Source organism: Halichoerus grypus, chromosome 7, assembly GCF_964656455.1.
Source record: "Halichoerus grypus chromosome 7, mHalGry1.hap1.1, whole genome shotgun sequence".
NCBI classification, from domain to species: Eukaryota; Metazoa; Chordata; class Mammalia; order Carnivora; family Phocidae; genus Halichoerus; species Halichoerus grypus.
The window spans coordinates 152,519,940-152,535,244 of record NC_135718.1 but is presented as its reverse complement, the minus strand read 5'-3'; the positions used below and the strand labels follow the sequence as shown (position 1 = coordinate 152,535,244).

The 15,305-nt window shown below is 42.7% G+C and overlaps 1 protein-coding gene across 1 annotated transcript in view; it reads right to left on the bottom strand.

Moving 5' to 3' along the window:
* Positions 1-15,305, bottom strand: part of SPTA1 (spectrin alpha, erythrocytic 1) — a 70,933-nt gene that overhangs the window by 31,422 nt on the left and 24,206 nt on the right. Inside the window, exons 19-27 of the mRNA XM_078078482.1 lie at positions 9,326-9,543; positions 8,389-8,481; positions 6,327-6,464; positions 5,234-5,385; positions 4,454-4,640; positions 2,997-3,098; positions 1,945-2,036; positions 1,063-1,207; positions 86-267 (exon numbers count right to left, since the gene is read on the bottom strand). Of these exons, the coding sequence (XP_077934608.1) occupies positions 86-267; positions 1,063-1,207; positions 1,945-2,036; positions 2,997-3,098; positions 4,454-4,640; positions 5,234-5,385; positions 6,327-6,464; positions 8,389-8,481; positions 9,326-9,543 (1,309 nt within the window). The remainder of the gene's footprint in view (positions 1-85; positions 268-1,062; positions 1,208-1,944; positions 2,037-2,996; positions 3,099-4,453; positions 4,641-5,233; positions 5,386-6,326; positions 6,465-8,388; positions 8,482-9,325; positions 9,544-15,305) is intronic.

Below are 15,305 nucleotides of genomic sequence, written 5' to 3'. Positions count from 1 at the left end.
TCAGGCTGCTCCTAGAAGGTCTATGCAGGGGCCAGACGTGGAAATTGCCCACCCCACCTGGCGGAGCCTACCTTTGGAGCTTTACCTGGCTTGCATAAGGAACATGTAGAATTTCTGGGCCTCATTTAAGTTCTCCTTCCGACCCTCCGAAGACTTCAGCAGGTTGTCCCATGCCTCCTTCAGCTCCGTCCCCTGCCTCCTCAGGTCATCAGCGGCATCTGGGTGGGACTCACTGAGCCGCTCTGCTGTCTCCCCCAGCATGGTCACCTGGGGAGGTGCAAGAGCTCTGAGAATCAGCCAAGGAGAGCCATACCTGAATCTTAGCAAAATACCACTTCTGAGCCCTGCAATTCTCACTCCTCAAATAGACGTCAGGGAGGTATGAGAACATCTTGCTACTTTGTAAAATAATGCCAACCCTTTTGGTACCCATGATAACACCTTGAAGTAGTCAAACTTGACATTACCATACTTCTTTAAAAGATAAGAGGGTGTCAGGCAGATGGTTAAGTGACTCTGCTGATTAGTGGCAGCATCAATTATGAGCCCAAGGGTCCTGAGTTTTAATGTGAAGATCTTTTCAATATAGACATTTTCTGTGCTCTTTTCACTCTGCATGATAAGGCCAAGCTGCATGATGCCTCTGATTTATCCCAGAGTGCATCTGGCAAGTTCCAGTGCTTACTTGTAGGCCGAGGAGGATTAAGCATTGTCAGTTCCTTATGAAGGAAACTGCAACACGCCTGGCCTGGGCCATCCTGGGGGTGGCCAGTCCCTCCTGGTCTGAGACTGCAGGCCTTCTGTATGGTCTAGGCACTTGGAAGCCACTGAAGAGGACTTGGACAAAAGAGGTCATTTCAGGATGTTTTCCCTCCATATTACAGGTCCTGGCCATGTCCTTTTGGTGCCCTTGTCTTAGGGACAGGTGCAAGAGCAAGTATGGAGTAAGAGAAGGAGAAATGTGAGAGTAAGGGACTGGGGAATAGAAGCAAAGAAGAGGCCATGGAAACACGTCAATGTGAAGAGGGACGTGTTGGAACAGCGTGGGAGCGAATGTCTCACCTTTTCTCCCAGAGGCATGAGGTCTCTCTCAAAGATCTCATGCTGCCGCTGAAGGGCCTGAACGCTGAACAGGTCTGAGCCGGGATCGGCAGCACAGAGGGCCTGGTGCTTCTTCTCAATCTGCTCCTTCATCTCATCTGCTTCTCTGGCTCACGACAGTAAAGGACTTAGATCGACAGTGTATTCCACAGGCAGCCCAGCCGGCTCCAGGGAAGTCCTTTCTACTCACCCCCGCCCCCATTCCTGATGTGCTAGAACGTAGGCTGGCTTCATCCTCCCAACAACTACTTGAAGCATAGCTACTGTTACCATTCCCACTTTCCATAGGCCAGAACAGAGCCTGAAGGAGGCTATTTTCTCAAGGTTAGACCACCAGGGGGCCTGACTGCCGAGCCGCCCTCTGCATGTCCGTTTCCCTTCTCCGAATACTCAAAAATGCATTTATACCCGGCGCAGGTGTTTGGTTACCATTTGGCTTGTTTGCTTGCTTACTTAGCTGTGTGCATAGACACAGATTTGGAATCAGATGTAATAAATGGTTGAATCAACAGTTAGAGACAATGTGGTATCTGTGGCTCGATGCTGTCTACGGCTAGTTCAGAAATGTAATTATGTAAACCTCTTGTCTCTACTCCGACTGCATTACCTGTCATGAAAACTGCTAATTATGTGCCAGGATCCAAGCCCAGGCACTAGAAAATCTGAGCTGGTTGTCTGGGAGGACCCCGTGTGCTGAGTAAGGAATCTGCTACAGAATCACTTGACCCCCTCTAATCTCCGTCTCAGGCATGTCCTACTATAGCTGGGCCTCTCCCGCAGCAATCAGACTGGGGTTTTGAGTGGGTGCTAGAGCAGCACTGCCTCTCAGGGTTACCTTCTCACCTTTGAAACACCTGGACAGCATGGGCGCTGCCCAGGAGCTGGCGCTGCTCCTCCGCAAGATTCTGCAAGGAGTCCCAGCGAGCATTCAACTCCTAAAAGAGGCAGACACAATAGGTGTTAGCTAGAAAACTAACTCAGGTAGTTCAGTGTTGTCCAAACACCCGATGAGGTTTGAATCATGGTTGTCAAGGGATCTCTTTTGGAAACTACATAGGTTTCTTCCCTCTCTGGAGAACTTGTGCTTGGCCTTCATTCATGCAGTTGAGAAAGGGATAAATTTCCTTCCCCAAATGATGTTCCAGGATGGAACCCCCAGCCCTAGAGGGGCAACTGATGTTGGCTGCTTCAGAGACTACATCCCAATCTCCAGAAGATGAGTGGGACATGTTGCCTTGGTAGTTAGCAGCTATTATATTTCTGCATCCTGAATTGACCAAACCAAACTGCCGCTTAGAGCTCTACTTTCTGCATAGAGTAAGTGAATTATTCCTATGCACATCCCTTCTCCCTCCTACCCCACGTTAACCACCAGAAAAGAGGCAGAGAACTCATCTTCCCTGGTTTAGGACAACCCAGAGAGCTGAACTCATGTTCATTCGATCTTTTATGGAACCATGGGTCCCAATCTAAATCAGGTCTAGAATGCCCAACTTCCTGTCTGTACTGACCTATGATTTTCTCCTTCTTTTCTCAGATTTTGTCAGAGCCTGTCTCTTCCAGTCAACTTTCCAGACTAGCCCCTTTCCACTGTCATAGCTTTTTACCTACATTTTCTTCATATTCATGTATCTGAGCATGAATTTTCTGTGTCTGTAAGTGAAGTTGGGGGTAGGAGGGAGGCATGTGTTGCAATTTATAGATTTCAGATCAGTTTAAATATATACGTGGCTGGACTGCTTGAACTATCATCTTTGACCTTTCCTGAAGCCAGCTTTATACCTTCTGCCTGTCCTAGCTGATCTGTGGAATATGACGTTGAGTGTATTTAAGGGAAAGGTAAGACCCCCAGAGCTCGGTCTGGCAGTGAGGAAACATGGAAGGAGTTTACTTACCTGCCGTATTTGAGCTCCTTCTGGTGTTAGAAGCTTTTCAAATAGAAGATCATCTGCCACCTTGTTGATATCCCTCAGCCGAGGCTCATTGGCCTTCAAATCCTGGGTGGGAAAATTTGTCCAAAGCAGTATAAATTCCCTTCTCAGGAATCTTCACACCTGCCTGCTCATCTCTTCTCCACTTTGACTAAATATTAATATCGCTAACCTTACTTGCAATGCACAAGAAGCTGCCCTCCAATCTGCCACTAAGAAGAGTAGCTTTAAACTCCCTGACCCCAATGGCTATTGAGAACTTGGCAAGAGAGCTGCCATTTTTCTGGAGTGTGGAGCACATCCAATTTCCGAGATTTCTTAAAAATCTCTCCCAGATTACCTGAGCCGCATCCTGTGCTTACCTACCAATACAAACTCCTCTGCCTTCTATAGAATTTCACAGACTAAGTTGCAATCTGCTTGTGTTAAGGTGTATTGTAAGAAATAGCTCTGAGGAGCTCATCGCAATGCCTATGGGGATGATATCATCCATTACATTGTACAAAGGCCTCTAAATGAGCTTCCTCGTGGGAGTGTCATTCTTGGTGTTCTTTTATAATTTTGTCCTTGCTTCCCTTCCTTTCACTCTCCTCTTTCCTTATATATTCCATATGTGTATATACAATCCCTATTTATCTATTTATCTATCGTCTATCTATCCATTATCTATCCATCCATCATCTATCCATTATCTACCTATCCATCCATCATCTATCTATGTATCTATCATCTATCTATCCATCCATCCATCTATCCATCTATCTATCCATCTAACAATCATCTATCATCTCCCTATCCATTTATCTATCATCTATCTATCTATCTACCTATCTATTATCTATCATCTATCTATCATCATCTATCCCATGTATCATCTATCTATGTGTTGCCTTGAATTCTATGTGGAAGGTATCATAAGAAAAAGAAAGGAAGGAAGAGGTTTATATTCCCTTCTAGCTAACATATGGAATGAATCTGTGAGAACTGAGGATGGATGGTTTTAGGTGGGTAGAATCTTAGAAACTAGCTGTAAAGTCAAGTTTTTCTTCCCACCTTCCACCCCAGCTTCTGCCCCATAGGTAGAGCTTCTGAAGAGTCTCACAGCCTCCCACCTCAACCTGGGATCCCAGAATGCAGCACAGTGTGGAGCTAGTGCTGAAGAACTCAGGGAGACAGCACTCCCAGGAGGGTCTGGGAGTGGCAGGGACCACAGGCTGAAGAACCAAGGCCACTAATTCCTCTGTATTTTCCTCCCATCTCTCATACCCAGAGGGAGATCTGAAACGTGGGACTCTCAGCAGCTCTGGGAAGGATATTTAGCAAATGTGAAGTTGAGGAACCACTTAGGAAGAGGTCTGAGATAAACAGAAACAGGGTCACCATCTGAAAGCCATCTGGAGGAGAACCTTGCTCATTCTCACCGTTTGGAACTCATCAAACTTTTTCTGCAGCTCCCAGACATCATCTAGTTCCACCCCGGTATTCTCTGCCTTCTTCTCTTGGATCCACTCTAGCATGTCGCCAGCCTCATAGGCCAGCAAAAACTCATTGTAGCGTTGCAGTAGACGACGCCTGCGCTCTTCTGCCCTATCAAGGAGGGAGTGGTACCTGTGTGCAGAAACAGAGAATGGGAACGGTGTCGTGAAACATGGAGGAAACACTGAAGAGTGGAAGCAGGGAGAGTGAAAGGGGCCAGAAGGAGAGAGAGGGAAAATCAAAAGAAGAACAGAGGAGGGGAAGAAATAAAACTGGGAGGAAAACAGCACTGAGAGCAGAGAGACAAACACACAGGATTCCATTAAAAATAATACAAATATCAATATTCCAATAGTGACTGGCATCACCCCTCCCCTATTCTATAGACATGAGATGTTCACATGCCTGCCGACAGCTGGGTGAGAAACAGCCTGGTAGAGAAAACAAAGTTCATGTGGAAGTCAGATGTTCGATAACCCTCAGAACACTGGTCAGGGAACCGGAAGGAGTGGCTCTATGAAGTGCCTGATCTCAGGCAATTGACTTAATCATTTTCATAGAAAAACTGAAGTGTTTCAAGGACTCAAAGTTTACTTTTAGCTCTTAAAATCTGAGAATTTACAATGGCATCTCTAATTTAACAGCTGCAGAGTCATGAGAAGTGTCTTTGCCAGTAAGAAATGTTTAGCCAAGTACTGTCCAGTTCTCCTGCCTCTAAAACGTACTGGTTCTCAATCTGTTCCTGGCGCTGGGCAATGCTGCTTGGTTCTCTTCGCTGCCGCTGCGCGGGAGTAGGAAGCTCATCCTGAGCCAGTTTCCTGACATAGACAGCAGGCACAAAACCTTGGTGGTCACCAGATTCCACCTTCCACCAGTCCTGAAAAGAGAGAGAGAGATCCCCACTCCTTCCTTAGTTCTTGAAAAAACACAAATAAGAGAGGCTTCAACTCTCAGAACTAACTAAGTCTGTAGGCGCAGGCTCAGGCTACAGGGGCGCGGGCATGTCCTCCCCATCCCTTTCCCAGAGTACCTAAAAATTGTGCATGGCCCTGAAACTCACTTATGTGGATGCTTTGTGTTTAAGTATCACCCTGGGCCCCACAGAGCAATTAGGGTGTGTTACTGAACTAACACTTTGGAGTCAATATTCTCGGAGCACGACGTGATGACAGGGAGAAGCCTGAGCAAAGTGGGACTGGCCCATAGCCTATTTGATCACGGACCATCCATCCTGCCTCTCTAAAATTCACTTGCCTCAGGGCAACAATATCCCAAACTCTCTTCTTTTCTTCCCAATAATTTTTGGAAATCATTAGAATGTAAAAACATCATTTGAGCTCTTATGAAAAGAGCCAATATCTTGTCCCTATTCTCACAGGCTCTTTCACAGACCTGTTTCTCACACATTAAAGGAAACCAAGTTGACAAAAGACTTCTCTTTTTTCAGGTTCCTCCTCTCCCCAGCCATTGCTGTTCCAGCACTGGGACCATTGGCATGGAACAGGGACAGAGATGAAGAGAAAGGGATAATTTAGTATCACGAAACTGTCATTCATAGTTTCTATGTCTTTGGGCAACTTACTTAGCCTCTTTGAGTCTTCATTTTGTTAACTGTCATTGGTATTATAACCCCAAAGATATATATAGGATCTTACACAATACCTGGAGGAAAGATACTACTCAATAAATTATGGTTATTTAAGAGAGATGGTGATAGAAAAATGTCGTTTGGCCAAAATGTGGATATCTGGCAGGACTGAGAGTTGACCGTGGAGGAGTTGTCTTACTGATGGGAAGAAGGTTAGAAGGGAAAGTCACCTTGTTGATGGAACTGAGCAGAGTTAAGACATCATCTTTCTTCATGGTGACTTCTCGATTGCTGCGGGCCTGGAAGTCATATAAAGCCACAACCCTCTGTTCTCGAGCAGCGCCCTCCACTGGCGCAGCCTGTTGTTGCTGAACAAGAGCAGGAAGCAGATCATGTCAGTCACCCGCTGGAAACACGTCTCTATTCAACCCCAGGGTGGGGAGAGCCTCGGGCTGGACCCTCCCACACGGCTGCCGGCAAGGGGGAGATTGCAGCATGCCATTCTCAGACACACCGCTCCACCCTGACCCTCGAGGGCACACGCAGGCCGGGGAACACGAGCACAGAATGAGCAAGGGAGGGTGTAGTTGGTCAGAAACATAGTGAGTGCTCTAAGCCACCAGTTTGTAAAGCAGGTAACAGAGGATTATACGCACCAACACTTCAGAAGACTGTTCGAGAAAGTGAAAGACCCACTATCTCTCATCACCTTCTGTATTTCCCAGGCCTCCACTGACAACCCTTCCACCCCCTTCACCCTTAAATTATTACGTCAACGAAAGGTGGGCTTCTTTTTTTTTTTTTTTTAGAGATGGGTGACCTAGAGCACAGGAAAGGCCACAGAATTGTAAAAACTGACACTGTAAACTGAGATCAGAGATCTTGACTCTCTCTTTAACAAGCAACCTGCTCTCCAAGGTGTAGCCTTCTCTGATTTATGCTTTCTGCAAATATCATACCTTTGAGAGAATGAACAGAATACAACATGACTTTGTAAGTGGTGGCCCACCCCTCTTTCGGATCAGAGTGGAAGGTGTGTGCCTCCCGTTACAGACCCTTCTGATGGTATATCCTTTGAGTATGGTGTTTCCTCAACACGCACAACGCAAACACCATCTGTTCTTGTTTAGGCTCCACCGTGCAGGCTGAGGAAGGCACGGCGCACAGGCTCCACACACACATGGTGACCTGCCATGTCCCGCCCACGTCTGCTGTCTACTCCCAGGTGTGGACTCAGAGCTTCTCCTTAGAAAGGCTGCACCAGGTGTCTCTCTTTTTCCCTCTGCTACCGCAAGGGGGCGCTCACGTCATTTAGGGGGTCCCAGCTTTGCCCCAATTCAGGACAAGCTCTCAGCGTGGGCTCAGGCTCCCGGCCATCCTCACCTTCTCCAGCATTTGCATTACCCATTTCCCAAATACACCTGATTATTCTGTGCTTTGGCGCCTTTGCTCTCATAGGTTATTGACTAGAAAAGCCCTTCTCCTTGTCTACACAGTAAACCACCTTAAAAAAAAATAACTCAGATAAAGTGGTTCACCTTAGCTGTGAGAATCTTCCTACTTTCCAACATTCTTATTTCAGGTGAGGGGAACACTCCTTCCCCTGAGACCCTTTCTCCTGTCCATATATCTATCATATGCACCTATTTGCTGAACTTTCTGATCTCTAGTAGACTGGAGTTCTCCTGCAGTCAGGATTATTTTTTATTCAAGTTTGCGTAAGGTCGACATTTAATAAGTATATAAAAAAAGACCAAGAAGGAAGACAAGGAATCAGGAAGGACTATAAGAAGGAGAGGTGTATATAGAGGGGTCTAGAAAGAAATAGGAATGGGGGCGCCTGGGTGGCTCAGTCGTTAAGCATCTGCCTTCGGCTCAGGTCATTATCACAGGGTCCTGGGATAGAGCCCCACGTCGGGCTCCCGGCTCCGCGGGAAGCCTGCTTCTCGCTCTCCCACTCCCCCTGCTTGTGTTCCTTCTCTCACTGTGTCTCTGTCAAATAAATAAAATCTTAAAAAAAAAAAAAGAAATAGGAATGGAAATATAAAAGGAAGGAAGATGGAAAGCGAGAGCATATCAATGAGCACGTGATCGCACTCACCAAGAACGCCCTGTGAACTAAATCTCGGTAAATGCTAAAAAGAAGCTACCATTCCTGCTTATAAGGCCCATAGAACTTAGTATTTCCTTTGCAATTGTTTCCTGGGTTATTAGAAGTAAAAGCCAGTAGTAAAGAGAATCCCATTTCATCTGGCGAGGAGTGTGGCTCCTGGCATCTCTACGCCTTCTCACCTGGCAAGCCGCTGCCTGGTCCCGCAGGGCTTGCATGCTGTTCCCAAACGCACTCAGGTCCACCAGGAAGGCCTCATGCTTCTTCAGAAGAGCCTGGATTTGTTGTTGAAGGATCATTAGAATTGAATACAGGAAGAGCACTAAGCATTCCTGGGGGTCATTCAGCTATTATTTTGGGCTATATCAATTGTCCTTATTCCGGGTAAGAGACAATTTCCATCTATAATAAAGAGGGTTTGTTGTTGTTGTTGTTGTTTAACTCTAAATTTGCAAGTATCAGGAAAATAGGATTTAAATGATCAACAATTTCAATATATTCAATACATTTGCTTTAATTAAAATGAAGTCACAATTGCACAAGTGTTTTATCAACACACATCACAGCTAGAAGAGGATGTTGTTAATGATGTATTTTGTGGTATTAAACACTAGCATAACTTTAGATGCCCACTGCAATTATTTTTAGTGCTGAAGGTTTGTTAAATACTATGCCAGCTTATCACGAGACAATGAACAAAACAAGAAGTGGACATAGAGGGTAACTATGACCTTTGAGGTTCTTGTTCCAACATGTCTGCCTAATTTTATGTCAATAAAGTAATTAAACTGTATACATCTTAGAACCATGGTTGGTCTGTGAAATCCCAAGGTTATTCTGGAAAATTTAGGATGGGACCAAGACAGGCATGGATCTCTGGTCATGCCTTTTTGGGTTTAGATAATCTTTAAGGAATCTATGAATCTCTGTGGGATCAGGAAAATGTAGTGTGCCTTTTAGGATTTGTGTCAATTCTGAGGTTATCCCAACCAAGGAAAGGCCAAAGGTTATCACTCTGGAAACACCCAAATAATTTCACAGAACCTATAGCTGTCCCACAGTCTAATTTGATACCATTTGGTGAGTACTAGACAATGTGTACCCCCAAGCCCACCTTACCCCAGCTGCTTCTTCATCAGCCCCATAGTTAGTGTTGTCTACAATAGGTTCCTTCTCTTGAATCCATGCTTCTGCTTCATGCAGGTCAGCCAGATACTGCTGGAACTGGACATTGGCTTCAAGATCATTCTGCCGTCTGGCAGCCCGAGCCTGGAGAGACTCCATATTGTCATTCAAACTCTTGACTCTAGAGGCCACATCTTCTGCAGCAAAGTGCCCTATGGAGGAGTTATAGAAAGGGTGAGTATTACCCTCAGTAACATCACTATCTTTTAATCCTCTGGTGACCTGGGAGAGAGAAAGGGAGGAATGAGGCTGCTGCTTTATGTTGCCAGTGTAGCAATTTACCTAAATTCCTGGGAGTTAGAATGTCATGAGATGGAACATCGGGAGGTGCTCACGGAGGATGGGTGTGTATGTGTGGTGGTGAAGGGGCTGGTATAGTCTGTGGTAAACTGACTTGAAAACAGATTACCTAGGTGTGGGTCCTGCCCAGGATTCCAAAAACATGTATTCTCTAGAGTAAACAGAAAATCCAGCTGATTGCCAATTCCGCCCAGAAGGGATTTATCACCACAGGACCTGTTCTCCCAGGTCATAGAAAACAGGACAGACTGCAACATATGACAATGTTCAGACCACAGGCAGAGGATTGTGACTCCTCAGAGAAGGGAAAGAAATGAGATGTGCCCCCATGTGCAGGGCAGTCTCTGGGCTATAGGGCTGGGGGTGACGTCACACAGAACCGGCTGTCACACTGAGCTGAGCAGGCAGAGTGAGCCAGGGCAGGTAGGAACACCCGAGCTCGAGGAGCAGGGGGCCAAGGAAGCGCACCACACACAGAGCCTCAGAGATGTGGGGGGGGGGTGCCCTCACATGTTTGAGACTTGCACGCACATGTCAGGAGACTCCTCGAGGTGAGGACAAGGGGATGGAAAAGGTGGAAGCCCAAATCCCCAAGACTCACATAGGGCTGTGGGTAGTTAACATCAGCTCCCACCAAAGTGGACCAGAAGAATTACACCTCAGTATTGGACCCATTGCTAAATCAGTTCCAGCTTAAGAGTGTTCCCTGGAGGTTCCAAGAGGTTCAGTGATCGCCAAGCTCAACACACAAAGAAAACTGCACCAAGTTATATTGTAATAAAATTTCTGAAAACCAGTGATAAAAAGCTTAAAAGAGTAACAGAGGAAAGAGATACATTACACATGGAGGAGCAGAGATAGGAGTGAGAGCAGACTTCACTCAGAAATCCCACAAGTCAAGAGACAATGTAGCAGCATCTTTAATGTCCAGAAAGAGAGAAACTATCCATCAAAAATTTACGTCTACTAAAAATGTGTTTCAAAAATGAAGTCTTTAGACCAACAAAACTTAGAGGATTTATGGTTAGCAGACCTGCACTACAAGAGCTATTAGGGAAAACTCTCCATGTAGAAGAAAAATTATGAGGTAAAAATATCAATGTAGTCAAAGGAACAAAGAAGAGAAATATGTGAATATATGTGAATAAATATAAAAGGGTTTTTTTCTCCATTCTTAATCTCAAAGCTAATTGACTGGTAAGGCAAAATTAGTAGCAATGCACAGTGGGGTTTATAACATATGTAAAATTAAAATGTGTGACATCAATACACAAAGGAGAAAATAGGAGAAATGGAAACATACTGCTTAAGGATCTTATTCTACACATGAAATAGTATGATTTTATAAAGTCAGAATGTGATGCATTAAAGATGTATACTTAAATCCTAGAACAGTGGCTCTTAAATTTTTGCTCCCAGAATCCCCTTATAATTTTTTTATTCATTTCAAGTTTTTATTTAAATTCCAGTTAGTTAACATACATGGTAAAATTGGTTTCACGTGTAGAATTTAGTGGTTCATCACTTACATATAACACTTAGTGCTCATCACAAGTGCCCTCCTTAATATACACATCACCCATCTAGCCCATCCCCCACCCACTTCTCTCCATCAACCCTTAGTTTGTTCTCTATAGTTAAGAATCCCCTTATAATTTTAAAAATTATTGGGGACCCTTAAGAGCTTGTGCTCATATGGTGATATCTATTAATAATCACCATATCAGAAATCAAAACAAAATTTTAAAACAAAAGAATATCTAAGTATATATTCTATTAACCACTAGAGCAAAGGCATTATCAAACATCACACAGAAAATTTCACTGTGCACTTACAAAAGAATGAATATAAAAAAGGTAAATAATGTCTTAGCATCAATATGAAACCCACAAAACCATAATCAGAGAATTACTACTCTAGAATAAACACATATGCACACATCTCCCACACACACGTACCCCACAGAACTATAGCTAACAAATATGGAGATAAAATGGAATCATAATAAATACATAATCCAAAGAAAGTGGAAACTGATGGACAAAGAAAAATGAATAGCAAGATGCTAGATTTAACCTTAACCATATTGATAATTGCTTTAAATGTAAATGGTCTAAACAATCCCATTAAAAGGGAGAGATTACCCAATTGCATAACATAAAAGCAAAGCCTAACTATATGCTTTCTATAAGAAATCTGCTTTAAACATAAAGAAACAGAGTACAAGCAAAAAGATGGAGAAACATATATTGTGGAAACGTGAATCAAAGACAGCTGTTGTGGCTGTATTAAAGTTGCACCAAGTAGCCTTCAGGGTATGACCAGGGATAAAGAGGAATATATATCATAATGTTAAAGATTTTAATTCATTAAGAAGACACAACAAGCCTAAATATATACGCACACAATAACATAGTTTCAAAATACATGAAACAAAAACTGATAGAATTGAAAGAAATAGATGAAATCCACAATTACAATTAAAGATTTCAAGAAAAAAATAAGATGAATCACTATAGTAAAATAGCAACTAGTTATAGTAAAATAAACATTTTTAGGTTTGAATCCCTCAGTTGAGAACTGAATTTTTGCTCAGCAATGTGAATTTTAAACTATACTTTTGATAGCTGGAAGCTGGTGGGCAACAATTTCTTCTTCTTCTTCTTCTTTTTTTTTTTTTTTGGCAACATATTATTCTTGAATCAAGGGAGGGATGATCCGGTGTAATCTATATTGCTTATAGCATACCCGGAATTTGATGTTTGGTTTCGAACATCATATTTAAGCAGTAGGGGTTTCTGAAGATGAGAAGCCAAGAGGAGAGATACTGAGACTACATAAAAAAGGAATTTAAAGAAATGGTGCTATTACAGAATACACATTCTTCTCTAGTGCCCATGGAACATTCTCCAGAATAGATCACATCCTAGGTCACAAATCAGTTCTCAACTGGTACCAAAAGATTGGGATCATTCCCTGCATATTTTCAGACCACAATGCTTTGAAACTAGAGCTCAATCACAAGAGGAAAGTCAGAAAGAACTCAAATACATGGAGGCTAAAGAGCATCCTACTAAAGAATGAATGGGTCAACCAGGAAATTAAAGAAGAATTAAAAAAAATTCATGGAAACAAATGAAAATGAAAACACAACTGTTCAAAATCTTTGGGATACAGCAAAGGCAGTCCTAAGAGGAAAATATATAGCAATACAAGCCTTTCTCAAGAAACAAAAAAGGTCTCAAATACACAACCTAAACCTACACCTAAAGGAGCTGGAGAGAGAACAGCAAATAAAGCCTAAACCCAGCAGAAGAAGGGAAATAATAAAGATCAGAGCAGAAATCAATGAAATAGAAACCAAAAGAACAGTAGAACAGATCAACAAAACTAGGAGCTGGTTCTTTGAAAGAATTAATAAGATTGATAACCCCTTGGCCAGACTTATCAAAAGAAAAGAGAAATGACCCAAATAAATAAAATCATGAATGAAAGAGGAGAGATCACAACCAACACCAAAGAAATACAAACAATTATAAGAACACATTACAAGCAACTCTATGCCAGCAAATTAGATAATCTGGAAGAAATGGATGCATTCCTAGAGATGTATCAACTACCAAAACTGAACCAGGAAGAAACAGAAAACCTGAACAGACCTATAACCACTAAGGAAATTGAAGCAGTAATCAAAATCTCCCAACAAACAAAAGCCCAGGGCCAGGTGGCTTCCCAGGGGAATTCTACCAAACATTTCAAGAAGAATTAATACCTATTCTTCTGAAACTGTTCCAAAAAATAGAAATGGAAAGAAAACTTCCAAACTCATTTTATGACGCCACCATTATCCCCAAACCAGACAAAGACCCCATCAAAAAGGAGAATTACAGACCAATATCCTTGATGAACATGGACGCAAAAATTCTCACCAAAATACTAGCCAATGGGATCCAACAGTACATTAAAAGGATTATTCACACGACCAAGTGGGATTTATTCCTGGGCTGCAAGGTTGGTTCAACATCCACAAATCAATCAATGTGATACAATACATTAATAAAAGAAAGAACAAGAACCATATAAACTTCTCAATAGATGCAGTAAAAACATTTGACAAAGTACAGCATCCTTTCTTGATCAAAACCCTTCAGAGTATAGGGATAGATGGTACATACCTAAATATCATAAAAGCCATCTATGAAAAACCTACAGCAAATATCTTTCTCATGGGGAAAAACTGAGAGCTTTCCCCCTAAGGTCAGGAACACGGCAGGGATGTCCACTATCACCACTGCTATTCAACATAGTACTAGAAGTCCTAGCCACAGCAATCAGACAACAAAAAGAAATCAAAGGCATCTGAATTGGCAAAGAAGATGTCAAACTCTCACTCTCTGCAGATGATATGATACTTTATGTAGAAAACCCAAAAGATTCCACTCCAAAACTGCTAGAACTCATACAGGAATTCAGTCAAGTGGCAGGATATAAAATCAATGCACAGAAATCAGTGGCATTTCTATATACCAACAACAAGACAGAAGAGAAATTGAGTCGATCCCATTTACAATTGTACCCAAAACCATTAGATACCTCGGAATAAATCTAACCAAAGAGGCAAAGGATCTGTACTCAGAAAACTATAGAATACTCATGAAAGAAATTGAGGAAGACATAAAGAAATGGAAAAACGTTCCATGCTCATGGATTGGAAGAACAAATATTGGGAAGATGTCAATGCTACCTAGAGCAATCTACACATTCAACGCAATCCCCATCAAAATACCTCCACTTTTTTCAAAGAAATGGAACAAATAATCCTAAAATTTGTATGGAACCAGAAAAGACCCCATATAGCCAGAGGAATGTTGAAAAAGAAAAGCAAAGCTGGTGGCATCACAATTCCTGACTTCAAGCTCTATTACAAAGCTGTCATCATCAAGACAGTATGATACTGGCACAAAAACAGACACATAGATCAATGGAACAGAATAGAGAGCCCAGAAATGGACCCTCAACTCTATGGTCAACTAATCTTTGACAAAGCAGGAAAAAATATCCAATGGAAAAAAAACAGTCTCTTCAACAAATGGTGTTGGGAAAATTGGACAGCCACATGCAGAAGAATGAAACTGGACCATTTCCTTACACCACACGCAAAAATAGACTCAAAACTGTTGAAAGACCTCAATGTGAGACTGGAGTTCATCAAAATCCTAAAGGAGAACACAGGCAGCAACCTCTTCGACCTCAGCCACAGCAACTTCTTCCTAGAAACATCGCCAAAGGCAAGGGAAGCAAGGGCAAAAATGAACTATTGGGACTTCATCAAGATAAAAAGCTTCTGCACAGCAAAAGAAACAGTCAACAAAACCAAAAGACAACTGACAGAATGGGAGAAGATATTTGCAAATGACATATCAGATAAAGGGCTAGTATCCAAAATGTATAAAGAACTTATCAAACTGAACACCCAAAGAACAAAGAATCCAATCAAGAAATGGGCAGAAGACATGAACAGACATTTTTCCAAAGAAGACATCCAAATGGCCAACAGACACATGAAAAAGTGCTCAACGTCACTCGGCATCAGGGAAATCCAAATCAAAACCT